Source organism: Lithobates pipiens, unplaced genomic scaffold, assembly GCF_037356315.1.
Source record: "Lithobates pipiens isolate NorthernLeopardFrog02 unplaced genomic scaffold, aLitPip1_a1.2 Scaffold_1, whole genome shotgun sequence".
NCBI lineage: Eukaryota > Metazoa > Chordata > Amphibia > Anura > Ranidae > Lithobates > Lithobates pipiens.
Genome location: NW_027507685.1, coordinates 108,001,420 through 108,028,843, shown reverse-complemented (window position 1 = coordinate 108,028,843; position 27,424 = coordinate 108,001,420). Strand labels below are relative to the sequence as shown.

At 48.3% G+C, this 27,424-nt stretch overlaps 1 protein-coding gene across 1 annotated transcript in view; it reads right to left on the bottom strand.

Annotated features, from left to right (window-relative positions):
- CACNA1F (calcium voltage-gated channel subunit alpha1 F) overlaps window positions 1-27,424 on the bottom strand; it is a 287,992-nt gene that overhangs the window by 115,510 nt on the left and 145,058 nt on the right. The window contains exons 27-28 of the mRNA XM_077472367.1: window positions 16,312-16,364; window positions 14,670-14,816 (exon numbers count right to left, since the gene is read on the bottom strand). Coding sequence (XP_077328493.1) covers window positions 14,670-14,816; window positions 16,312-16,364 — 200 coding nt within the window. The remainder of the gene's footprint in view (window positions 1-14,669; window positions 14,817-16,311; window positions 16,365-27,424) is intronic.

The window sequence follows — 27,424 nt, the reverse complement described above, 5'->3', positions numbered from 1 at the left end:
AACCCGTCCTTCCTGGTCCACAAAGAACGAACACGACTTGGGGTGACGTCGACACGTTCGCACCGCCCTACGCGTTTCGTAATAATTTACGTCGTCCAGGGGCACGGGCGGCGTGTGCGACGTCACCCCTTTTATAACCATATATTTAACCAAGCCTCACTTTGGGTCAGCGGCCATCTTAGACGTCACAAACATTAGTAATCAAAGAAACGTAGGCCAAGCCTCACTATCACTCACGAACGTCAGATGTGCGTATCCGCAACGAACGTCCTATGGTTGCGGGCCAAACCTCGTTTTCATGTGAACGTTATAGGATCATAAGCCAAGCCTCGCTTCCAGGTATTAGCCCTATCGGCAGAGTGACGTGGCAGATGCCTTCACATTAAGGTGCGCCTCCTGAACCCCGGAACAGGGTACAGTGTGGATCACCAAAACAGAGGGGTAAAATAGATTAAAAATCAATAAGGTAAAAAGGATAATAATAATGAATTAGAAAAATTGAATAAAACATCACAAATAGGGACAAGAATGTATCAGAAATTCTACGCTTCCTGGTGCATTCATACGGCCATCAGGTCCAATTACGTGTGGACAAATAGGTGTAGAGGTACCTCAAAAGTAGTGCGTTTACCCGGTGTGTTTATATAGCAATCAAATTCAGTTAGGAAATGAGATTACTGTAGACATGTGTTTCAAGTGCCTTATTGTCTCGCGTATTCCCCAGGGACTATTCTGGAACGCCCCAAACAACGTCGAGGGATAGACCTAACGGTAACCTAAAAGGCCGCCAGACCCAAAGCCAGGCCTATCACACAAGAGTGTGCTCTACAGTGATATACACCAAAGTAAACAGCAAGAAAAAATAATAATGCAATCAAGTGGTTTTTCACAGTAACTAATACAGTAAAAACGTTGTAGGGAAACATTACATCAAACAGGTCACCTCATGAGTTATTAATGAAGGCCTTTTCATCGGTGTCCACATTAAGGCCAAACGGAGTATATGTTTTTAATTTATGAATCCAGGCCATTTCGAGCTTGGATATCTCCCTAACCAAGGACCCTCCCCTCCAGTGGGGCTTATATTTGTCTAGGCCAACAAATAGGGTGCCTGATGGGTCTCTCTTATGTGTCTGGTCGTAATGCCTGGACACAGGGTGTTTGTCAAACCCCCGTCTGATGTTGCCAATGTGTTCGTTCACCCTGACCCGAAATGCCCTCTTGGTCCGCCCAATATACTGGAGGCCACAGGGGCACTGTAAAAGGTAAACCACAGCCTCCGAGGAGCAAGTAATAAAGGACTCTATGTCATATGTCCTAGAGGTGCTCGAAGATACGATACTAGAAATCTTAGAGCCCCTATACGAATTCAGGGTACAGACCTGACAGTTCTTACATTTATAGTAGCCAACTAGATTTTGAAAAAAACATCTATTGGCCTTAGGCGGGTCTTGTACACTGGGGGCAATCTTGTTTCCCAGTGAAGAGGCTCCTTTAAAAATTATTTGGGGTTTAACAGGCAGAACTGGATTCAAAACATGGTCACTAGTAAGTAAGTGCCAATGTTTCTGAATCAGATTTCTCACACCACGATGCTGGACTGAGAAAGTCGTGACAAACGGTACACCACCCTGTGTGCCAGCCTTGGCACTTTGTCTGTCTGCCAGTAGTGAGGGTCTGTCTCTAGTCCGGGCAATCTCCGTAGTTTCACCAAGGGAAACGGGATCATATCCCTTTTCCAGGAATCTACCTGCCAAAATCGCTGCCTGTTCATCATATTTTACTATATCCGAACAGTTCCGTCTGAGGCGTAGAAATTGCCCCAGGGGAACAGCTTTTAGCCAAGGTTGAAAATGGCAACTATCGGTAGGGATGTACGAGTTCCTGTCTGTTGATTTGAAATATGTAGATGTAATAAACTCATTACCAACCCTCCTGATGTTAAGATCAAGAAAGTTGACCTCATCCTGGCTAGCCTCAAAGCTAAATTTAATTCCTCTATTGTTTTCGTTTAGACCAGCCATGAACGACCGCAAGTCTGACTCTGTTCCTTCCCAAAGGAGGAGGACGTCATCGATATACCTCGCCCACAGGACTATCTCAGACCTTCTAGGGGCATCGATGACGTCCTCCTCCCATTTGGCCATAAAAAGGTTGGCCAGGCTGGGGGCATATTTAGCCCCCATGGCCACACCCCTATCCTGGCGATAAAATTGCTGGTCAAACCAGAAATAGTTATGTCCGGCCGCATATTCCAACAGTTCTATTAGAAAGTCAATCTGAGGTGAAGGAAGGCCTGATCCCCTCTCTAGGAATAATCTCACTGCCTCGACCCCTAAAGAATGGGGAATGATGGTATACAGTGAATTCACGTCTGCCGTGACCAACCAAAGACCATCTCCAGGGGTGATACCGGACAGGAGATTGATTACGTGTTTGGTGTCCTTGACATAAGACGGAACCTTTTGGACCAAAGGTTGCAGATAATGATCTATATACTTGCCCACCCGGGACGTAACCGAGTCGATACCACTGACTATGGGTCGTCCCGGGGGGCAAGATTGATTCTTATGAAGCTTCGGGAGGTAGTAAATAACAGGTGTACGGGGGGCACAAGGTATCAAAAAAAGTTTTTCTTTATCATTTAGAATGCCCCTCCGATGACCTCCCTCCACGATCCTACCCAATTCCTTCTTATACTTGTCCACTGGATCCCGATTCAGGATAGTGTATGTTTCCCTATCTTCCAAGATGCGATACATCTCTTTCATGTAGTCACAACGGTCTAGTACCACAATCCCCCCCCTTTATCGGCAGGTCTAATGACCAGGGACTTGTTATTACACAAGGTGTCTAGGCCCATCTCCAGATCTCTCCGCATTTTAACTTTCTTTACCCTAATATCCTCCAGGTCGCGTAGTACCACATCCCTGAACACCTTAATACTGGGTGCAAGGGATCCTGGAGGGTTAAAAAGGGAAGCATTTGAGAGGTTGGAGTGTTGAAACTCCGTAATTCTCGTAGTGCTCTCTCTGATGGGATTACCCAGCATATATCGTTTTATGTTTAACTTGCGGACGAATTTGTGTACGTCCATATAAGTTTGAAACTTGCTCAGGCATCTGGGCGGAGCAAATTTCAAACCTTTGTCTAGTATTTTGGTTTCAGAGGTCGTGAGTACCTGTTTGCTGAGGTTAAAGATTCCAGTTCCTATGGCCTCTTTCTTTTTTGTTGATTGGGCTCGCCTCCCCCCTCTAACCCCTCTCTTTGTTCGACGGACCTTTTTAGGCCTCTGCTGTCCCTGGGAAAAAAATGTTGGTTATTATTTCCGCTAGTGTGGGGCCCTTCCTCATAGGCGGGCTGTTGGTGTCCCTGTCTAAATCCTGGGCTCCCCTGGAAATGGGGGTCCGGATGGCGTCTATGGTCCGCCCTCCAATTCCCCCCTACTCGGCCCGATTCCCTGGGGGTCTCAGAATCAGAGAGGGGAAAAAAGCGATTTTGAGTGGGGACATTATAGTTATAATTCCTATCATCTCTGTTGTGATAGGGGAGGTTCCCTTGGTAGGGGCCCTGAGTCCATTCTGGGGGCCCATAGGTCCCTGAATGGCTGGGTCGTCCTGTTCTCGGAGAGAAAGGCACTCGATAAGGGTGTGGCCCATTTGGCTTGGGACCTTTTTTGGGGATTCTCTGTTGGTATTCTCCTGGCAGAGGGATTTAGATTTGGAAGAGGTGGTGGAGGTCCAGATGGACACATCTCAACAACTGAATTTATTGGGTGCAGTGGGAGGTAACCCCGCACAACCACCCCCGAATAGCACCCAACCTAATCCCGGTACCAGTTATGGGTTTAGGAGACCTGTGAACAATCATAAAACTCCAAACCAGTCTAGGAATCAATATGTGGGAGCTCCCCAACAGAGAATCCCCAAAAAAGGTCCCAAGCCAAATGGGCCACACCCTTATCGAGTGCCTTTCTCTCCGAGAACAGGACGACCCAGCCATTCAGGGACCTATGGGCCCCCAGAATGGACTCAGGGCCCCTACCAAGGGAACCTCCCCTATCACAACAGAGATGATAGGAATTATAACTATAATGTCCCCACTCAAAATCGCTTTTTTCCCCTCTCTGATTCTGAGACCCCCAGGGGATCGGGCCGAGTAGGGGGGAATTGGAGGGCGGACCATAGACGCCATCCGGACCCCCATTTCCAGGGGAGCCCAGGATTTAGACAGGGACACCAACAGCCCGCCTATGAGGAAGGGCCCCACACTAGCGGAAATAATAACCAACATTTTTTTCCCAGGGACAGCAGAGGCCTAAAAAGGTCCGTCGAACAAAGAGAGGGGTTAGAGGGGGGAGGCGAGCCCAATCAACAAAAAAGAAAGAGGCCATAGGAACTGGAATCTTTAACCTCAGCAAACAGGTACTCACGACCTCTGAAACCAAAATACTAGACAAAGGTTTGAAATTTGCTCCGCCCAGATGCCTGAGCAAGTTTCAAACTTATATGGACGTACACAAATTCGTCCGCAAGTTAAACATAAAACGATATATGCTGGGTAATCCCATCAGAGAGAGCACTACGAGAATTACGGAGTTTCAACACTCCAACCTCTCAAATGCTTCCCTTTTTAACCCTCCAGGATCCCTTGCACCCAGTATTAAGGTGTTCAGGGATGTGGTACTACGCGACCTGGAGGATATTAGGGTAAAGAAAGTTAAAATGCGGAGAGATCTGGAGATGGGCCTAGACACCTTGTGTAATAACAAGTCCCTGGTCATTAGACCTGCCGATAAAGGGGGGGGGATTGTGGTACTAGACCGTTGTGACTACATGAAAGAGATGTATCGCATCTTGGAAGATAGGGAAACATACACTATCCTGAATCGGGATCCAGTGGACAAGTATAAGAAGGAATTGGGTAGGATCGTGGAGGGAGGTCATCGGAGGGGCATTCTAAACGATAAAGAAAAACTTTTTTTGATACCTTGTGCCCCCCGTACACCTGTTATTTACTACCTCCCGAAGCTTCATAAGAATCAATCTTGCCCCCCGGGACGACCCATAGTCAGTGGTATCGACTCGGTTACGTCCCGGGTGGGCAAGTATATAGATCATTATCTGCAACCTTTGGTCCAAAAGGTTCCGTCTTATGTCAAGGACACCAAACACGTAATCAATCTCCTGTCCGGTATCACCCCTGGAGATGGTCTTTGGTTGGTCACGGCAGACGTGAATTCACTGTATACCATCATTCCCCATTCTTTAGGGGTCGAGGCAGTGAGATTATTCCTAGAGAGGGGATCAGGCCTTCCTTCACCTCAGATTGACTTTCTAATAGAACTGTTGGAATATGCGGCCGGACATAACTATTTCTGGTTTGACCAGCAATTTTATCGCCAGGATAGGGGTGTGGCCATGGGGGCTAAATATGCCCCCAGCCTGGCCAACCTTTTTATGGCCAAATGGGAGGAGGACGTCATCGATGCCCCTAGAAGGTCTGAGATAGTCCTGTGGGCGAGGTATATCGATGACGTCCTCCTCCTTTGGGAAGGAACAGAGTCAGACTTGCGGTCGTTCATGGCTGGTCTAAACGAAAACAATAGAGGAATTAAATTTAGCTTTGAGGCTAGCCAGGATGAGGTCAACTTTCTTGATCTTAACATCAGGAGGGTTGGTAATGAGTTTATTACATCTACATATTTCAAATCAACAGACAGGAACTCGTACATCCCTACCGATAGTTGCCATTTTCAACCTTGGCTAAAAGCTGTTCCCCTGGGGCAATTTCTACGCCTCAGACGGAACTGTTCGGATATAGTAAAATATGATGAACAGGCAGCGATTTTGGCAGGTAGATTCCTGGAAAAGGGATATGATCCCGTTTCCCTTGGTGAAACTATGGAGATTGCCCGGACTAGAGACAGACCCTCACTACTGGCAGACAGACAAAGTGCCAGGGCTGGCACACAGGGTGGTGTACCGTTTGTCACGACTTTCTCAGTCCAGCATCGTGGTGTGAGAAATCTGATTCAGAAACATTGGCACTTACTTACTAGTGACCATGTTTTGAATCCAGTTCTGCCTGTTAAACCCCAAATAATTTTTAAAGGGGCCTCTTCACTGGGAAACAAGATTGCCCCCAGTGTACAAGACCCGCCTAAGGCCAATAGATGTTTTTTTCAAAATCTAGTTGGCTACTATAAATGTAAGAACTGTCAGGTCTGTACCCTGAATTCGTATAGGGGCTCTAAGATTTCTAGTATCGTATCTTCGAGCACCTCTAGGACATATGACATAGAGTCCTTTATTACGTGCTCCTCGGAGGCTGTGGTTTACCTTTTACAGTGCCCCTGTGGCCTCCAGTATATTGGGCGGACCAAGAGGGCATTTCGGGTCAGGGTGAACGAACACATTGGCAACATCAGACGGGGGTTTGACAAACACCCTGTGTCCAGGCATTACGACCAGACACATAAGAGAGACCCATCAGGCACCCTATTTGTTGGCCTAGACAAATATAAGCCCCACTGGAGGGGAGGGTCCTTGGTTAGGGAGATATCCAAGCTCGAAATGGCCTGGATTCATAAATTAAAAACATATACTCCGTTTGGCCTTAATGTGGACACCGATGTAAATGCCTTCATTAATAACTCATGAGGTGACCTGTTTGATGTAATGTTTCCCTACAACGTTTTTACTGTATTAGTTACTGTGAAAAACCACTTGATTGCATTATTATTTTTTCTTGCTGTTTACTTTGGTGTATATCACTGTAGAGCACACTCTTGTGTGATAGGCCTGGCTTTGGGTCTGGCGGCCTTTTAGGTTACCGTTAGGTCTATCACTCGACGTTGTTTGGGGCGTTCCAGAATAGTCCCTGGGGAATACGCGAGACAATAAGGCACTTGAAACACATGTCTACAGTAATCTCATTTCCTAACTGAATTTGATTGCTATATAAACACACCGGGTAAACGCACTACTTTTGAGGTACCTCTACACCTATTTGTCCACACGTAATTGGACCTGATGGCCGTATGAATGCACCAGGAAGCGTAGAATTTCTGATACATTCTTGTCCCTATTTGTGATGTTTTATTCAATTTTTCTAATTCATTATTATTATCCTTTTTACCTTATTGATTTTTAATCTATTTTACCCCTCTGTTTTGGTGATCCACACTGTACCCTGTTCCGGGGTTCAGGAGGCGCACCTTAATGTGAAGGCATCTGCCACGTCACTCTGCCGATAGGGCTAATACCTGGAAGCGAGGCTTGGCTTATGATCCTATAACGTTCACATGAAAACGAGGTTTGGCCCGCAACCATAGGACGTTCGTTGCGGATACGCACATCTGACGTTCGTGAGTGATAGTGAGGCTTGGCCTACGTTTCTTTGATTACTAATGTTTGTGACGTCTAAGATGGCCGCTGACCCAAAGTGAGGCTTGGTTAAATATATGGTTATAAAAGGGGTGACGTCGCACGCCGCCCGTGCCCCTGGACGACGTAAATTATTACGAAACGCGTAGGGCGGTGCGAACGTGTCGACGTCACCCCAAGTCGTGTTCGTTCTTTGTGGACCAGGAAGGACGGGTTGGTCTTTGCGTTGGCGTGTATCCGGCCGGTGCACGTCTTTGTTTTGAACCTGCTTTTAAAGTCTTTTATGTAAGTGTTTACGTTCGCTTTTAAGAATTAAAGTCATTTGGTTTTACACTATCTGGAGCCTATGTTTTCCCTTATGTGACACCACGTCGAGTTGGGAGTGAGTAACAGCCATAACCCCATCGTGTGGAAGATTCGTGACCATCTGAGGAGGAGGCGCTATCCGGACACCCTTTTGACTGCTACTGCTTGTGGTGACCCTCTGTAACGGGGGGTCGTCTGGATCTGGTAAGGAGCTGATTCATTTATTTCGGTGATGGGATAAGCACACCACATCTTTGGAGAAGATTTTCAATTCGTGTATTTGCAATCCAGCCGTTTGGAACTTTTCTTTACTGCCGTACCTCATTTGAAGTTTTGTTTCACTGGTGTTCATTCACTATATGGACATTTACTTTTTATTTTTATTTTAATTTTTCATTTTTTTGATATATGACTGTATGGACATTACATAGAGTGTCTCTGAACACAGATTTATTATTTTTTCGATAGGTCATTTATGCTTAATAGCGAATATATATTCTTTATATTCTTACCTTTATGGTTTAGGGGTTTATACACAGAGTCTGATACACACATATTGAGTTTGGGGAATTCACAATATTGATACACATTTATTTTTTTGTTTTTTGAATTTAATTGCACTTATCCGTATATGGTTTATACCACACTTGGAGGTGGTCTTTTGAGACACTAGATACTAAGACCCACAGTGCGGGTCTGGTACTTTCATATACCCTAATCATATTGGGTATTTTGTGGCTAGCGCAGTTCTTCTTCTTTCTATTTCTGTTTGGTATATTTTTGGTATACATTTGAATTGCAGCTTCCGTTCAACACCATTTGCTTTTTTTCCCGTAGCGCAGTTTTTCCCCTCTTTTTCATGTATTTATTAAACTGCTTTCTATTGGCTAGGCCCCTGAAGAATCCAGCGATCCTCTTTTTGGTCAGCTCCCACCACTCAGCCTTGCTGCTACAAAAGTCCAGGATGGTCACCTGAGCTTGAAAGAATTCCTCAAAGGATTGTCTAACATGTTCTTCCTTGAGTAGAGTCGAATTCAATCTCCAGATGCCCTTGCCCCTCTGAGGGGCATCTGAAGCATTCAGGACCACAGATAGCATACAGTGATCAGAGAACTCTACTGCCTGCACCACTGGGGGCGAGAAAGCAGAGGTCTCCTTCAAAAAAAAAACTATCTATCCTACTCTGACTACTACCTCGATGAAAGGTGAACCCGGTGTCATCCGGGAGGTGCTTAATGTGCACATCCACAAGACCAGCATCCCTAACCATACTATTTAAAAAAAACGCTATCATATTCCAGCCTGTCCTTGAAGTCCTTCCTGTCCTTGGGCCTAGTTACTGTATTAAAGTCACCTCCAAAGACCACTTGCCGGGATGTAAAAAGAAATGGCTTGATCCTTGTAAAAAGGCATTTCCTGTCCCACTTTGTGTGCGGCCCATAAACATTAATTAGGCGCAGGTCCTGCCCCCCCCACAAGGACGTCTAAGACCATACATCTCCCAATCTCCACCTCAATAACCCGCCGGACATTTACCATACCAGTTTTAAACAACACCGCCACACCGCTGTAAGGCTCGGCCGCAAGAGACCAGTAAGATGGACCATACCTCCACTCTCTCTTGGCCATATGAATATCTGCCAAGGAGGTGAGCCTAGTCTCTTGCAAAAATAAAATTTCAGCATCTAATTGGCTGAACAAAAAGAAGGCCATAGAACGAGCTCTTACTGACCTAATGCTGGCGACATTTATTGTCACCACTTTTAACGGAGGGGGGAACCGCCATTTGGGTTATTGGGTGGATTGCTTCTTAGCTCCCCTCTGCTGCTCATCACCAGAAGCCTCTCTCTTTCTTGAGGCAGCCTCAAACTCCATTTCAGAATCGGAACTTTGTTCCGAAGAAGCTCCAGATGAAGAAACATACCATTCAGAGGACCTATGATGGTTGGAGACAGGCACTGGAGCCCGTTCCATCCTCAACCCCTGCTTCCGCTTCCCAACCTTCCTTCTCTCCTCCAGGTACTGCAGGTCAGCTTCAGAGATGCCATCATCTCTGTTTTTTTTCTTTGGAGTCTTCACGGAAGACTCCTTTACAGAGGAAGAAGCAACCTTTTTAGTACCTGCTACCACTCCTGGTGGGGGTGGTGTTCCCTTTGAGACAGACTTAGAGGGGGTGGTAACTGACACAGGGGGCACAGACTTGGAAGGTTCTGACACAAGAGGAGAGGATACAGTAGGCTAGGGGGACACAGAGACAGATACAGAAGGAATACTTACAGACACAGGAGGGGTGGCCACAGGAACTGGAGAGGGACCCTGAGCAGGACCAGGGGAGTCAGTCACCACAGAGGAGGATGGTACACCAGGGGCCTCACCCTCCATCCTGTCCAGCCCCGACAAGTCATCCGTTACCTCCTTCTCCATATTGTGCCAGGCTTCAGGACATTTGCTCTAGGGATGGCCAAGGCCCAGGCACAGGTTGCACCGGATCATATCGGTGCAGTCCTTGGCCATGTGACCCTGACCCCGACACACTGAACATATCAAGGCTGAACAGGAGGAGCTCAAATGCCCCTTTTCTCCACAGCGGTGACACAACTTCGGCTGACCAGGGTAGAAAATAGTCATCCTATCCCTCCCTATAAAAGCAGAGGAGGGCAGGTGACGGACAACATTCCCATCCCTGGCCAACCCGACTGTTACTGACCAACCCCCAGTCCAGATGTTACGCTCATCAAGGATTTTGCTGGGTTTAATCAGAACCTCCCCATAGTTCCGCAACCAAACCTCTAAATCCGGAGCAGGGACGCTCTCATTGGTCAGAATGATGGTGATTTTTTTAACTGTTGACCTCTGAGAGATTGCAACTGGGGCCAGACCTTCCCATTCAGGTCTTGACCTGCACCGAGCCTCATATTGCTCCCAGAACAGGTCAAGACCCTCTGGCCTGGTGAAGATAACTGTATAATCCCTCGTCCCAGACACATGTATAAAGGCAAACAGGTCATTTGCCCCAAAACCCATTTCTAAAATGAGATCCACCACCGCGCGCCGCGCTGGAGGGACTGCACCACCTTCCCATTTTAGAATCACTACATTACGTCTGGGACCCCCAGCAGAAGCCAGAGACCCAAGACCAGATCCTGGGGTGCCCAAAGTGGTAGGCTGTAGGGGAAAACCCCGATTGGGAGCGGAGCTACCAGGAGCAGAGCGTACCACCTGAGCAAATGTAGGTTTATTAGGGCCAAGGCTCCACACTGAAGTCACATTGGTCTTTAAATTATTAGCATCATCAACTGTCTGAACTGGATTAGCAGAATCCGCAGACGGACGATTGTCCATCACACTGGTGCTGGGGTGATTGTTATCAGTCACAGAAATTTTCCCATCAGGAATGGTCATAGTTTCTTCTGCAGTACCAGCTGTCTCCTGATGCTGCGCTGTAGAGTCCTCAGCAGCAGTGGGGCAAACAGCTTTGGACTCTGCTAAAGGGTTAATGGGCTCTGCTGACACCTGTAGTTCATCCACAGAAATTACACTTTTTAAATGTAAGTTTTGCTGCATTGTAGCATCATCATCCGGCACAACAGGGCTGCACACAACATCAGCAGTCTGACTGTTATCAGGCACATTGTCATTATCAGTAAAAGACACAAAACAGTCTTGTCCACAACATGGGGCTTCACTGGCTTTACATTATCAGGTACATTGTCTGTAATGTCCTCCTCATTGAAAACCAACCGATCCCCCCGCATAGGAGACTCCATTACCTGGATGGCCCTCAGCATGCCTCCTGAGTCCTGGGAAGGCATGGGGCTGCTTACCTCTCCCTGGGGGGGCAGGGGGGCGGAATTGGGGGTCTCCTTCTCCTCCACCTCCATCTTTGTCACCCTTCCAAACCTGCTGTCGTTTCCAAACTTTTCCTTGAAGGGACCATCTCTGCCTTCCATCATGGCCACGATGGTCTCCTGGTAGTCCACACGGACTTTAGCCCATTGGATCTCCAAATCCATGGATCCTCGCTTCTGGCTGTGTAAGCCCTCACGTTGCCTTCTCAGACGCTTCAGCTCCGCACGCAGCTTGTAAAGCTTATCCCTTTCCCTATTCAGGACCTTTATCCCGGCCACCACTCGCTCCCGAATGGCATGCGAGCCTTTGTCCTCTCCAGGGGCAGAGAGATCCGCTTGTCCACAGGAAGGCATGTCACCCGATGGCCCATGAGAAGGCTGAGAACCTCCAGCAGGAGAGGCCCTGCTGGCCTCCATGGCTTCCCCAGAAAGGGGCCAGGAGAGCTGGGAGAGATTTCCTCACCACTCCCCTCTCACACTGATCAGCTGGGGGAGCTCCAGAGACACATTCCACCTGACACACCTGTGCTCCAATGATGGGTGGGGAACTATTCCTCCCACTGACACCAATGATGGGGCACTATTCCTCCCATGGGCATCAACAATGGGATACTTTTATTTCCATTGGAACCAACAATGGGGCACTATTCCTCCCACTGACACCAATGATGGGGCACTATTCCTCTTACTAACACCAAGGATGGAGCACTATTCCTCCCACTGACACCAATGATGGAGCACTATTCCTCTCACTGACACCAATGATGGGGCACTATTCCTCCCACTGATACCAATGATGGGGCCCTATTCCTCCCACTGATACCAAGTTTGGGGCACTATTCCTCCCACTGACACTAATGATGGAGCATTATTCCTCTCACTGACACCAATGATGGGGCACTATTCCTCCCACTGATACCAAGTTTGGGGCACTATTCCCCCCACTGATACCAATGATGGGGGCTCTATTCTTCCAACTGACACCATTGACGGGGCACTATTCCTCACACTGAGGCCGCGTACACACGGGCGGACTGTTCGCCCAACTTTGTCCGCTGAACAGTGTTTGGGCGGACAGTCCGCTCGTGTGTGGGCTTTCAGCGGACAGTTTCAGCGGACAGTTTCAGCGGACAGTTTGACGAACAAGGTTTTACGGAATTTCCGAAAAACTGTCCGCTGAAACCTTGTTTCAGCGAACAGTCCGCTCGTGTGTAGGCTTGTTCGTCAAACTAAGTTCCGCGCATGCTCAGAAAGGATTTACACGCCGAAAGTTATAATGCAGTGTATAGGACGTCGTATTTTTCGTCCCGTCGTACGTGCCGTTCACGTCATCGCGCACGGTTTCAGCAAACTGTTCGTCCGTCGTGTGTGGCCATGTCCGTCCATGCTAATTTTGAGCGGATTGTTTGCCGAAACTGTTTGACGGACAAAGTTGGGCGAACAGTCCGCGCGTGTGTACGCGGCCTGACACCAATGATGGAGCACTATTCCCCCCACTGATACCAATGATGGGGCACTATTCCCCCCACTGATACCAATGATGGGGCTCTATTCCTCCAACTGACACCAATGATGGGTTCTATTCCTCCCACTGATACCAATGATGGGGCACTATTCCTCCCATGGACATCAACAATGGGATACTTTTATTTCCATTGGAACCAACAATGGGGCACTATTCCTCCCAATGACACCGAAGATGCGGCACCTATTCTTTCCATGTACAACAACGATGGGGCGTAACTCCCTCCACTAACATAACAATTGTGCACTATTCCTCCCAATGATGGGGCACTATTCCTCCTGCAGAAGTAGATCCCTCCCAATTACAACTGACCCCCCCAGCAGCAATAGAACCCCACCAGTAAAAACAGACTTCCCAGCAACAATAGATCCTCCCACAACAATAGACCACCCTCCCTGCAGTGACAAGAGATCCCCAGCAGCCAGCAGCAATAGATCCTCCATCACACCTCCCGCAAAAGTAGATCCCTCCCAACTACAAGTGACCCCCCCAGCACAACAGAACCCCAACAGTAAAAACAGACTTCCCCAGCAACAATAGATCCTCCCACACAAAAAATACCCCCCCCCCCCAACAACAAAAAAATCCACCCCAGCAACATTAGACCTCTAACAGCAACAATAGATCTTCCAAACGCCAGCATCAATGTACCCTCCAGTAGACAGCAACAATAGAGCCCTCCTTCAAAAGTAGAATCCCCCAGCACGATAGAACCCCACCAGTAAAAGCAGACATCCCCAGCATCAATAGATCCTCCACCACCCCTCCCTCCAGCAGCCAGCAGCAATAGATCCTCCATCACCCCTCCCTCAAAAGCAGATCCCTCCCAACTACAACTGACCCCCCAGCACAATAGAACCCCACAACAATAGACCACCCCCCTGCAGTGACAAGAGATCCCCCAGCAGTCAGCATCAATAGACCCTCCAGCAGCCAGCAGCAATAGATCCCTCCCTCAAAAGTAGATTCTTCCCAACTACAACTGACCCCCCCCCAGCACAATAGAACCCCACCAGTAAAAGCAGACATCCCCAGCAACAATAGATCCCCCACAACAATAGACCACCCCCCTGCAGTGACAAGAGATACCCCAGCAGCCAGCATCAATAGATCCTCCATCACCCCTCCCACATAAGTAGACTTCTCCCAACTACAACTGACCCCTCCCAGCAGAACTAGAACCCCACCAGTAAAAAGAAACTTCCCCAGCAACAATAGATCCCCCCACAACAATAGATCCCCCGCAGTGATAAGAGATCCCCAGCAGCCAGCATCAATAGATCCTCCTTCACACCTCCCAGACTTCTCCCAACTACAACTGCCCCCCCAGCAGCAATAGAATCCCACCAGTAAAAACAGACTTTCCCAGCAACAATAGATCCTCTCACAACAAAATACAACCCCCCCACCCCCTGATCCTGTCCAGCTACAACTGACCCCCTAGAAATAATACACACAGAAAGGTGACACAAGGACAGGCAGAGCACCGAAGGCACCAAGTGGTCCTGGTAGAGGTAGTGGTGCTCTGTGCCCCTGACTCCCCTATCCCCATTGGCTGCTTACGCCGGATCCAGCCCCCCTCCGCCATTCACCAATACTTACGCCGGCCAGCCTTCGAATGTAGACACGGTGAAGAGCGCCATCATTCCCGAGAGAACGTTGTCAAAGTTGAACTCGCTGTTGTGCCAGATTCTCTCTCGCACCATTGGATGGGTGACGTCTCCTTCCTTGTAGATGATGAATGTGCCCCTGGAATGTGCGTGGTGAAGGCAAAATTATTAAGTGGACATCCTGATTTTATATATTAGCATGTGATACTTTGTATTGTAAATGCAGGGTGGTACGCCCACTTTTCGACCATAATATGTATCCATACGTTGCAGTTTGCAGGTGGTGTACCACGATTATGGCTGAAGCTATCGGCCATAGCTCTGTTGTCAGCAGGTGGGTGGCTTTCTCATTGGACGCTGGAATGCTTTCTGTAGAGGCGGGAGGGGACACCAGCTCGCCCGAGAAATGATCCGAGAACGGTGCTGCTGGCTGCTCCCACAGGCAATCAAAGAGTAGATACTCATTGATCCCCTCTATGGTCTTGGAGGACTAGAGCAACGTCATGACATCACTTCCAGTCCTGGAAAGTCCGAAAATTTGAAAGAACGAAAATCCAAAAATTTGAAATAACTAACTAATAATAACTAACTTTATTAAATTATAGGTATTGGAATTTCCTTTCAAATTTGGCTTTCAAATAACGTAATTCAAAAATTTGTAAATTCGAAAATTTGTAAATTTCGAAAACACAAAAATCGGAAAATAAGAAAGGAAAATCCAAAAATTTGAAAGAACAAAAATCCCAAAATTCGAAATAATAACTAACTAATAATAACTAACTATTAAAATTATAGGTCTTGGAATTTCCTTTCATATTTGGCTGTTAGTGAACGTAACGTAATTAAAAAATTTGTAAATTCGAAAATCCGAAAATCTGTAAATAAGAAAGGAAAAATTTGTAAATTCGAAAATTTGTAAATTCTATAATCTGAAAATAAGAAAGGAAAATCCGAAAATTTGAAAGAATGAAAATTCCAATATTCAAAATAAAAATAAAATAACTAACTATTAAATTATAGGTATTGGAATTTCCTTTCAAATTTGGCTGTTAGCGAACGTAACGAATACGAATTTATCTGAAGTTACAAATTATCTGAAATAACGAATGCCGCATCTAAAGAAATTGGAATGGAAATAATTAATAGTAAATAATAATAATAATAATTTTTTTTATTATTATTATTGTTATGTATTATTATAAATTTGATCTGTTCCATTTGTTTAGATGCGGCATTCCTTATTTCGGATAATTCGTAACTTTTTTATTCATTAAAATTTATATTTTCCCAAAAAATTGCGTTTTAAAAAAAACACTGCTCAAATACCGTGACATACAAAAATTGCAATGATCATCATTTTTTTTTTCCTAGAGTCTCTGCTAAAAAAATAAATAAAATAAAAAATATAATATTTGGGGGTTCTACGTAATTTTCTACCAAAAAATACTGATTTAAACTTGTAAACAAAAAATGGTAGAAAAAGCCGGGTCAGCAACTTTAAGGCCCAGAATAACACAAAAAATAAAAAATAAAATAAAAAAATCCCTCACCCAAAATCACAAGTTCCCGTGAAGTGTGAATGGGGCCTAACAGCAGTTTGTTGGATGGGTTGTAGAAGGTGATGGGACACTTACTTGCATTCCTCAGGACGGTGCTTTGCCTCATCGGTGCAGCTATAGAATTTCCCCTGTAGAAAAAAATAAATTAAAAAAATGGCAAATTTTCAGCCACCTGATTGGACAGCTGATGACTTATACAGACAATAAAGAAAAAAAAGCAATAGCCAATACAAAGTGACGTCCAAGAGATCAGAATTCAGGGAATTGTAGGCAAAGTTGACAAGCAAGTGGCCTTATTTACCAAAATATCTATGCTCCTCCCCCCTAGGTGGACGTCACATGAGGTCCTGGGGTTTCAGCCGCTTGATTGTCCCTACAGGGAGAATCCCCTCCCGCCGCCCCCCAATGCTTCTAACCGGCTTGTGCAATCGGCGAGCCGGAGAAGGAACCCGCCGGCGCCAGAAGGTCTCCGGCAGTTTCTATGACCTTCGGAGGCCCGGGCGCAACGTTATGACTTCACATTACCGGGCGGACTCGGCTGGAAAGGCAGAGATCTTTTTTTTTTTTTATCTCAGTCTTTCCAGCCTAGAGGAGAGATGTAGGGGTCTTATAGAGAAAAAAATGGCGGTCGTTGCAGCTTTTTATGTCACGTGGTATTTGCACAGCGTTTTTTTTAAAACACAATTTTTTGGGGAAAAAAATAAATTTTAATGAATAAAATAAAAAAAAAACTCAATATACACCATGATGACCCCACATCCGTCCATAAAGAGGACCTGTCGTGCCCTATTCCTATTACAAGGGATGTTTACAAAAAAAAAATATTTAAAGGGAAAGAAAACTGAAAAGGAAAAAAATAAAATAAAAGTAAATTATGCAATAAAGAAAATTTTAAAGCGCCCCTGTCCCCACGTGTGCTTGCGCACAGAAGTGAATGCATACGTAAGTAGCGCCCACATATGTAAATGGCCTTCAAACCACACATGACAGGTAGGTTGCTTTATAATAGGGCATTGTGGAATTCACCAGTCCAAAATGGGCAAGGTAGGGGCCTCCGGTTTCCTCCAATGTAGCAATATGGCCTTCCTACCATAAAATAGTAAGATATTGATTAGAGTTCGGTGTGCCCGAGATGGAACCACCTTTTCCACCAATCCCAGAAGGCTCACTATGATTGTCAGTGGGACAGGGACCTCCACTATACAGGAGGCAACCTCAGTCCAGAACTGTTGGATCCCAGGGCACCTCCAGAAGATAAGGTCTGCAGCTGCCGGTGAAAAGGTACACCTCCAACATTCCGCCAGAACATTCGGGTATATGGTAACCAGTCTAGCTGGTGTATAATAAATTGTATGCAAAAATGTAAAGTGGATCAGTTGATCCCACATGTCATCCTAGTCTTCACCCTGGATGTCAGAGACCTCCGCTTCCCACTTTTCCCTACATCTAGCCACTGCCAACAGCCTTTTCTTAAATAATTCTTTATATGTAACAGATAACGTTTTAGGAAGTTCCTCATAAGCAGGTTTTCTAAGTCCGAAGGAAAGGACTCGTTGGCTCTGTCTTCAAACTGGGCCTGGAATACGTGACGTAGTTGGAGAAATCTGAAGTAATGCGAATTGGGGAGGTCATGTCTATGCTTGAGCTGGTCAAAGGTCAGTAATTCCCCCTCTCTAGTGATGTCTTTGAGTAGTTTGATTCCCATGGAGACCCACACCATGGGGACCGCAAAAGAATAGAAGTGAGGCAATTTGGGATTCATCCACAAGGGGGTTGAGGGAGAAAAGCCCAGATGGTTGGGGCATGCTAGCCTAAGCACTTCTTTCCATGCCTAGATGGAGGCCTTCGTAGTTATCGTAAGGGGAAGATCTGACCTATCTCTATGAATGGCCAACCTCAAAGACTCATATGATCCCAGGTGCGCCGATTCTAATACCGTGGCTGAGTCTCCCGCATTGGAAATCAGCCATCGATGAGCAAACACCAACTGACTCGCTATAAAGTATTTCCTCCAATCTGGCAAGGCCAAACCTCCTTAACCCCAGGGTTCCTTCAGTACCTTCAACCCTATCCTGGGTGGTTTGGGTGACCATAGGAAAGAACTGGTGATACCATCCAACTTTCTGAAGAATGTTTTAGGTATCCATATGGGTGTGTGTCTTAAGCCGTGTACACACGTAGCCATCTGTCCGACGCACTTAGTCTGGCGGACTTCCCGCCAGACTGTCTGTCGGACTTTACGAACGGGCTACTTGCCCACACACGGCACTTTTTCAGCGGACTAATATGGCGTACTAATACGCCTGGTATGGACTTAAAGGGGAACCCCAATGCCGAAAAAAATCGGTGTGGGGGTCCCCCCAAGTCCACAACAGACCCTTGTCCGAGCACGCTACCCAGCCGGCCAGGAAAGGAGGGGCGAGCGAGCGCCCCCCCCCTTCTGAGCCGTACCAGGCCGCGTGCCCTCAACATGGGGGGTGCCTTGAGGAAGGGGGGGCCGCGCGGCCCCCCCACCCCAAAGCACCTTGTCCCCATGTTGACGAGGACAAGGGCCTCTTCCCAACAACCCTGGCCGTTGGTTGTCGGGGTCTGCGGGCGGGGGGCTTATCGGAATCCGGGAGCCCCCTTTAATAAGGGGGCCCCCGGATATCGGCCCCCCACCCTATGTGAATGAGTATGGGGTACAATGTACCCCTACCCATTCACCTGTAAAATAAAGTACAAAAAAAAAAAACACAACACACAAGATAAAATAATTTATTGCACAGCTCCGGGGGTCTTCCGTCTTCGGGGGTCTTCTCGCCGGACTCCTCCGTTATCTTCTTGTAGCTCTTTTACTAGCGGAGGAGCCCGGCATTCTTCTTCGTCGCCTCGGCCTCTTCTTCCGACTTCGGGGGTCTTGTCCCCCTCTTCGGTTCTTCTGCCGTGCCACCGCGCCTTCTTATAGCTCTTTTACAGGCGGTGGCCCGGTCTTCTGTCGCCGCCGCCGCCACCTTCCATTCTTCTTCTTCTTCTTCTTCTTCTCCTGGAGATGTTGACTCGACGTTCTCTCCGGCCGCAATGCCAGGGACGCGCTGCGCTGCGACTTATATAGGGACAAGGGGCGGTGCCACATGGGTTGATGTCACATGGGTTGGTCACATGGGTTGATGTCACATGGCGACAGTCCCAGCATCCTCCGGGACTGTGACATCGTAAGGGGCGGGGTCACCATCTGACACCAACCCATGTGACATCAACCCATGTGGCACCGCCCCTTGTCCCTATATAAGTCGCAGCGCAGCGCGTCCCTGGCATTGCGGCCGGAGAGAACGTCGAGTCAACATCTCCAGGAGGAGAAGAAGAAGAAGAAGAACGGAAGGCAGTGGCGGCGGTGGCGGTGGCGACGGCGGCGGCGGCGGCGACAGAAGACCGGGCTACCGCCTGTAAAAGAGCTATAAGAAGGCGCGGTGGCCCGGCAGAAGAACCGAAGAGGGGGACAAGACCCCCGAAGTCGGAAGAAGAGGCCGCGGCGACGAAGAAGAATGCTGGGCTCCTCCGCTAGTAAAAGAGCTACAAGAAGATAGCGGAGGAGTCTGGCGAGAAGACCCCCGAAGATGGAAGACCCCCGGAGCTGTGCAATAAATTATTTTATCTTGTGTGTTGTGTTTTTTTTTTTTGTACTTTATTTTACAGGTGAATGGGTAGGGGTACATTGTACCCCATACTCATTCACATAGGGTGGGGGGCCGGTATCCGGGGGCCACCTTATTAAAGGGGGCTCCCGGATTCCGATAAGCCCCCCGCCCGCAGACCCCGACAACCAACGGCCAGGGTTGTCGGGAAGAGGCCCTTGTCCTTATCAACATGGGGACAAGGTGCTTTGGGGTGGGGGGGGGCGCGCTGCCCCCCTTCCCCAAGGCACCCCCCATGTTGAGGGCACGCGGCCTGGTACGGCTAAGGAGGGGGGGGGGCGCTCGCTCGCCCCTCCTTTCCTGGCCGGCCGGGTAGCGTGCTCGGACAAGGGTCTGTTGTGGACTTTGGGGGGACCCCCACGCCGATTTTTTTAGGCGTTGGGGTTCCCCTTTAAGTCCATACCAGGCGGCGGGGCCAGCGACGTATCCTTTGCGGGCCCCGCCTACCTGGAGACGCGCTCGAAATGAGCGGACTTTCCTCCGCGTGTGTGGGCGAGTCCGTTCATTTCAAAAGTAGGGCGGATAGTACGGCGGACTTAGTACGCCGTATTAGTCCGCTGAAAAAGTGCCGTGTGTGGGCAAGTAGCCCGTTCGGAAAGTCCGACGGACAGTCTGGCGGGAAGTCCGCCAGACTAAGTACGTCGGACAGACGGCTACGTGTGTACGCGGCTTTAGAAAGTATAGAATAACTGGTAGAATTTTCATCTTTAATAGGTTAATCCTCCCTATTAATGATAATGGAAGCTTTTGCCATGCCTGGGCCTTCTGTTTAAAGAAGGTCAGTGAGGGTGTCAAGTTATGTGATCATTGAAACCCATCACAGTGGCAAGTTAGGGTCCTACCTCTTTTGTACCTGCATCTAGAGGCAGGATAGAGGACTTATTCTAGTTAACCTTCAAATCTGAGAAGGTAGTGAATTTGTCAATAAGCAGCAATGCCGCTGTCAGGTATTCTCTCGGGTCTTTTAGAAACAGTGACAAGTCTTCAGCATAGAGTGCCAGACTTTCATCAAGGTTACCTACTCTAATTGCCTTAACCTCTGGTAACGATCTCAAGGCAACCGACAGGGGCTCCATCATGAGAGCAAATAGGAAGGGCGGCAGAAGGCAACCCTGCCTGATGCCCCTGCCCACCGAGAAGAAAGGGGACGTATTAGTGCCCAACCATATGGCCATCCTGGGGTTGCTATATAGGAGCGAGATCCATTTTCTGAAGACTGGGCTGAAACACATTTTCTCCAGAACTGTGAGCATATACTGCCAGTATATTGAATCAAACGCCTTTTCAATATCAATAGAAACTATGATTCTAGTAGGGGAGTCAAGATTAGGAAGCTACAAGTGGGTAAATAATCTTCTCAGAGTGCCCTGCCAAATTCGACAAAGTCTGGTCGGCCAGGGCGGCTGCACGTGGATGAGGGACCGAGGATAGGGGACAGATTGATGGATTACCCTCTGCTCGGGTGGGGGTATTCACCCCCCCCCCCAAATACGGGGCGCCGCCCTGCCTTGCCACAGGAAGATTAAACTCAACTTGTTAAACCTGCTATGCACTTAACAGTCTTTCAGAGGGTAGCGGCTAAACGACCTACTGAACTCTGGCATAGGCTCTAGAATATGCTTAGATCCCATCAGGTAAGATATGCAAAGAGGACAAAATTATGGACTTGAACGATGTTAAATTCCTGAATGGATGTCTTGGTCTGATGCTGTAACGAATAAGATACTTAATGCCAAATGCTGAATGTTTTGTAATGCTGATTTGTTAAATAAAAACTATTTTCTGTTAAAAAATAATAATCTTCTCAGGTTCATGTCAGTAGACTTGCCAGGCATAAAGCTTGTCTGGTCAATATCCACAAAAGAGGTAATAATTCCAGCAAGTCTATTCGCCAACACTTTCGTGAGAATTTTCAGGTCCATGTTCAGTAGGGCAATAGGCCTGTATGAGGAACATCTAGCATCGAGTCAGGGAGCATCTGTTGTTGCAAACAGTGCTCTAAAAGTGCAGTAAGTCTGGGGGCCAACTGATCTACATAGAACTTGCAATAATCTGCAGGAAATCCATCAGGCCCAGGGGCCTTGTGAGGTGGGAAGGCAAAGATGGCCGGAAACCACCTCCTTGGTAGTAATCTTGGCAACCAGAGCCAGCCGGTCTGAGTCCGACAAACTCAGGGGAACAAGACCCTCCAAGAGAGTATGTAGGGCAGTCTGGTCATATTTGGGAATAGGTGCATAGAGAGTGGAAAAAAAATCTCTAAATTCAGCCATAATAATAGAAAGGTCATTACCGAGAGCTCCATTTTTACATTTGATGACAGGAATATTCGCAATCTGGCTGTAGTCGGCTACCAACAACGATAACAGTTTACTGTTTTTATCACCCTCCAAGAATAGGGAATTAGCTCTGTGGTTGGCTTCCGTATGCGGCAGGTTATTGAAATGTAAGGAGAGCAGATGCCTGGCCTCCAACAAGGCCGAATAGGAGGAGTGAGAGGGGCTACCAGCATTGACCTCCGCACATTCCCTTCTTGTAATGAAAGAATTTCAGCATTCTGCTCCACCAGCAACATTTTTATAACAGATATATATTCCTCCCTGGCTACTGCCTTAAATGCATCTCATACGATAGGAGGGTCTGCCGATTATCCTTCCAATATGCTGTAATCGAGTCCAGTATATGAGAGGATACCTCATTATTCTGCAACCAACCAGGAGAGAGTCTCCAGCTCCTCGTCCCTTTCCCCATATGGAAGGCCAATATCATACAAATGTACTCACCGAGGCCAAGATGCAAAGAGCGGTCACTGTTGCGACTCGGCTCAGACCACCCCTGAAGGTGGCACAGAGGGTGGTTGCACCAAGAGGCACAAGCTACCTGTAGGACAGTCACTTGCTAGTAGATCAGCAGGTAGCTTGAGCAGAGCTGAAAGGTGATGTCCCGTGGGAAGGTCCAGAAGCAATGGTAGCAAGTCCGTAAGGCAAAGGCAGAATCCAGGAGACAGGCCAGGGGTCAAACACAGTCCAGATCAGAAGACAACAAGTACTAGGAACGCTGAGACAGAAGGATAATCCATGACAAGCCGGGGGTCGAACACAGGAGATAGCAGGTAAGTCCAGATGCAGGCTGAGGGTCAAACACGTTCAGAAAGCGGGAGTCCAAGGTCAAGCCAGAGGTCGGGTCAGGAGAAGATCAGCGAGGTTGATGAGGCAATCCGGGTCACAACGGGTAATATAGATCACAGGAACAGACGTGGGAAACACAGGAAGCTGAAGACAAACCAGCAGTGTGTTTGGATGACCTCACTTCCTTTATAGGTCAGCGAGGGGTCACACCCTGTGTGTGTGTGCTTGTGTGCTTTAGTTTATTCCTATTGCACACAGCTGTGCGCCAGAGCGCTTTACCCGTGCGCATCCTATGACAGTGCCCCCCAGCCCAAGCTAGCCATCAATTCCGGATGTTGCTGATGGAATGTCTTTATTAATTTGGGAGCATGAAGGTTCTTGGATGGTTCCCAGGAGTTATCTTCTGAAGTATACCCCTCCCATTTTACCAGGTATTGTATTTGTCTACCGACTTTCCTGCATCCTAGTAAAGCTTCCACTTCAAATTCATCTTCTCCATCGATCTTGATGGGTGGAGGAGGAGGCACTTCTCTTCCAAGAAAAGGACTAGGAACCAATGGCTTCAAAAGGGAGGCATGGAAAACAGGGTGTATCCTGTACGATTCAGGGAGAGCTAGTTCAAAGGCTACAGGATTTATTACCCTTTTGATTTTGAATGGTCCTATGAATCTGGGACCCAGCTTGCGTGTGGGACAAGGAAGTTTAAGATTAGTGGCAGATAGCCAGACTTCCTCGCCAATTTTAAAGGTAGGGTTCTCCTTCCTTCCTCTATCATGGTATTTCTTATAATCATCCTGGGCCTTCTGTATGGTCTCCTGGATCCTTTGGAAATTAGATTGGATGGTGGCTATCTGATCTTGGACCGCAGGAACAGTGGATTCTGGGATGGAGTTGGGGAGGAAAGAAGGGTGAAACCCACAGTTGATCCAAAAGGGAGTCTGGTTGGTAGTTGTATGAATTGAATTATTGTAGGCGAATTCTGCATATGGCAACAGGGCCGACCAATCATTTTGAGATCCTGAACAAAAGCAGCGAAGATACTGCTCAAGGGTTTGGTTTGTCTGTTCAGTTTGCCCGTTACTTTGGGGATGATATGCCGATGACAAACAGATCTTGATTTCCAGTATCTTGCAGAGTTCTCTCCAGAATCTAGAGGTGAACTGTGGACCTCTATCTGACGTGATACTGCTGGGAACCCCATGGAGCCTGACAACCTCCTTAATAAAGAGATTGGCAGTTTCCAGAGCAGAGGGGGTACCGACAATAGATAGGAAATGGGCCATCTTTGAAAGACGGTCGATTACTACCAGAATTGTGGTGAAACCTTCCGAGGGCGGTAGCTCCACAATAAAATCCATTGACACGTCTGCCCAAGGCCGGTCAGGAATGGGCAAAGGCCTTAACAGGCCCCAGGGCTTGATCTTGTGACCTTTGCTACGCTGGCACGGTACACAAGAGGCAATGTAAGTCTGGCAGTCCTGTCTCCAACCTGGCCACTAGGGATGAGCTTCGTGTTCGAGTCGAACATACGTTCGACTCGAACATCGGCTGTTCGCCCGTTTGGCGAAGTCCGAACGTTTTGGTCCGTTCGCGCCAAATTCGTGTGGCGCTCACGGCCCACAATGCACTGCGATGGCGCAGTGCATTGCTGGCTCATGATTGGCCAAGCATGCACTGTGACCCCCGCATGCTTGGCCAATCGCAGCGCCAGCAGCGAGGAGAGCCATGATTGGCCACAGGCAGGATGCCTGTGGCCAATCATAGCTCAGGCTGTGTAGTGCACGCCCCACACTATATAAGGCCGCCAGCGCGGCGGCCTTGTGTAGTGTGTTGGCGTCTGAAGCAGTTAGTGGGTGTTCTGTGTACCTTCAACACAGTACACACCGATCGTTTTCGGCCGATTTTCGATCTTGCTGTTGTGTAGTGGTTGTTGTCTGCGTGCCCTGACCGCAGTATACACCACTATATTCACCTCACCTATATAGCTAGTGATCTATCTTTTATAATAGAGCTTGCAGTCAGTAGTGTTAGGAGCTTGTGCGTGCTGTCTGCGTGCTCTGTACCCAGTACATACCGCTATATCCACCTACATAGCTCTTCTCTATTTGAGCCCACTTGCCATCTGCAGGAGTTATTGGAAGTTGTGTGTGCCTCCAGCACAGCACAGTATACATCTGTATATACCCCTTTATCTCTGGTGTTCTATAATAAAGGCATCTGCAGGAGTTAGTGGGTGTTGTGTGCCTCTAGCACAATATACACTACCCAACTGCTTTTTTACCCAACTCCCTTCAGGCCATTACCATGTCTGGAAGGCCAGCAAGGAGAGGCAGACAGGCGCGAGCCGATAAAAGAGGGCAAGCAGGCTCTGTGTCTAGAGACAACAGTGCTGGTCATGGACGCGGTGCATTGTCATCAGCACGTGGCCATGGGACACGCTTGTCCTTCTTTTCGGCAGCTGGACATGTTGAGCCGCAACATGCCAACGACTTGGTAGAGTGGATGACCAAGCCCTCTTCATCCTCCTCATCCTTTCTCACCCAGTCTCACGGTACTAGCAAAGCAGCTGCCAACGCATCGTCTTCCCTCCTCTCAATGTCATCATCAGTGACTCCTTCCCTAGACCCACCATGTCCTCCTGAGCAGTCTCCTGAACTCTTTGAGCACAGTGTTGGGTACATGCTCCAGGAGGATGCCCAGTGTTTTGTAGCCTCTGATGATGACACTCAGCTAGAGGAAGGCAGTAGCGTGAATGCAGAGAGAGGGGATGCTCAAGAAGGACAGCAATCTGGCAGTCATGTTCCACAAGCTGCAGCATACTGCCAGGTTTGCTACAGCGATGAAGAGGGAGGGGATGATGAGGGCACTGACTCCACGTGGGTGCCTGGAAGGAGGGAGGAGGAGGAGGAGGCACATGTCCAACGAGGCAGGATGCCCTCCGGGGGCCAACTTAGGGGCAGCACACCGACTGAATCACACCGTAGAGCTCCGCCTGTGCAGAGCGCTGCCTCTGCGCGTTATTCTAAAAGTTCTTTGGTGTGGGCCTTTTTTGAGATGAGTGCATCAGATCGCACCGCTGCTATTTGCAACATATGTCTCAAGCGTATCTCACGTGGCCAAAACATCAGCCGCTTGGGCACCACATGCTTGACCAGACATATGTTGACCTGCCATGCAGCTCATTGGCAAGCATACCTCAAAGACCCACACCAAAGAACAAAGCGGCCCTCTCCTTGCTCCTCATCAGCTGGCATCTCCAACCCCACTAGATCTTCAGTCCTCTCTGAAACCTGCTCTGAGAGGAATGAAGGTGTAGAATTAGGTGTGTCACAGCCAAGTGTTTCCGGGCACTCTGCTAGCAGTACACCCACGTCCGATTATAGCAGGCAAATGTCCCTGCCCCAGCTGCTGGACCGGCGAAAGAAGTTCACTCCCAGCCATCCACATGCCCAGCGGTTCAATGCTAGCTTGGCTAAATTGCTAGCACTTCAACTGCTGCCTTTTCAGTTGGTAGACTCGGCCCCCTTCCGTGAGTTTGTACAATGTGCGGTTCCTCAGTGGCAGGTCCCCAAACGCCACTTTTTCTCACGGAAGGCGATTCCGGCTCTCTACTGGCATGTGGAGGGCAATGTCCTTGCCTCGCTGGACAGGGCGGTCAGCGGTAAGGTGCATATTACCGCTGACTCATGGTCCAGCAGGCATGGACAGGGACGTTACCTGTCTTTCACGGCCCATTGGGTCACTCTTCTGGCAGCTGGGAAGGATGCAGGACAAGGTGCAGTAGTGTTGGAGGTTGTTCCACCACCACGCCTCCAAAATGCTACTATTGGTTGTGACACACCTCTCTCCTCCACCCCCTCCTCTTCTTCTTCCTCCATGGCCTCTTCCAGTGCTCTGTCCTCAGAACCAGCGGTGCTCCGTAGGCGTTCCAGAGGCTATGCAAGTACGCAGGCAAAACGATGCCATGCCGTGCTTGCGCTGGTTTGTTTGGGGGACAGGAGCCACACTGGGGCGGATGTTTTGTCAGCTCTGCAGGGGCAGGCCGAGAGGTGGTTGACGCCACGCCAGCTTAAGCCAGGAATGGTGGTTTGCGACAATGGCACCAACCTCCTCTCCGCCCTCCGACAGGGACAACTGACCCATGTGCCCTGTGTAGCTCACGTCCTTAACCTGGTGGTGCAGCGGTTCTTGGGCAGGTACCCCGGCTTACAGGATGTCCTGAAGCAGGCCAGGAAAGTCTGTGTGCATTTCCGCCGATCATTTAATGCCTGTGCTCGGCTGGCTGAGCTCCAAAAGGAGTTGAACCTGCCCAAGAACCGCCTTATATGTGACATGCCCACCAGGTGGAACTCAACGTTGGCCATGCTGCAGCGGCTGCACATGCAGCAG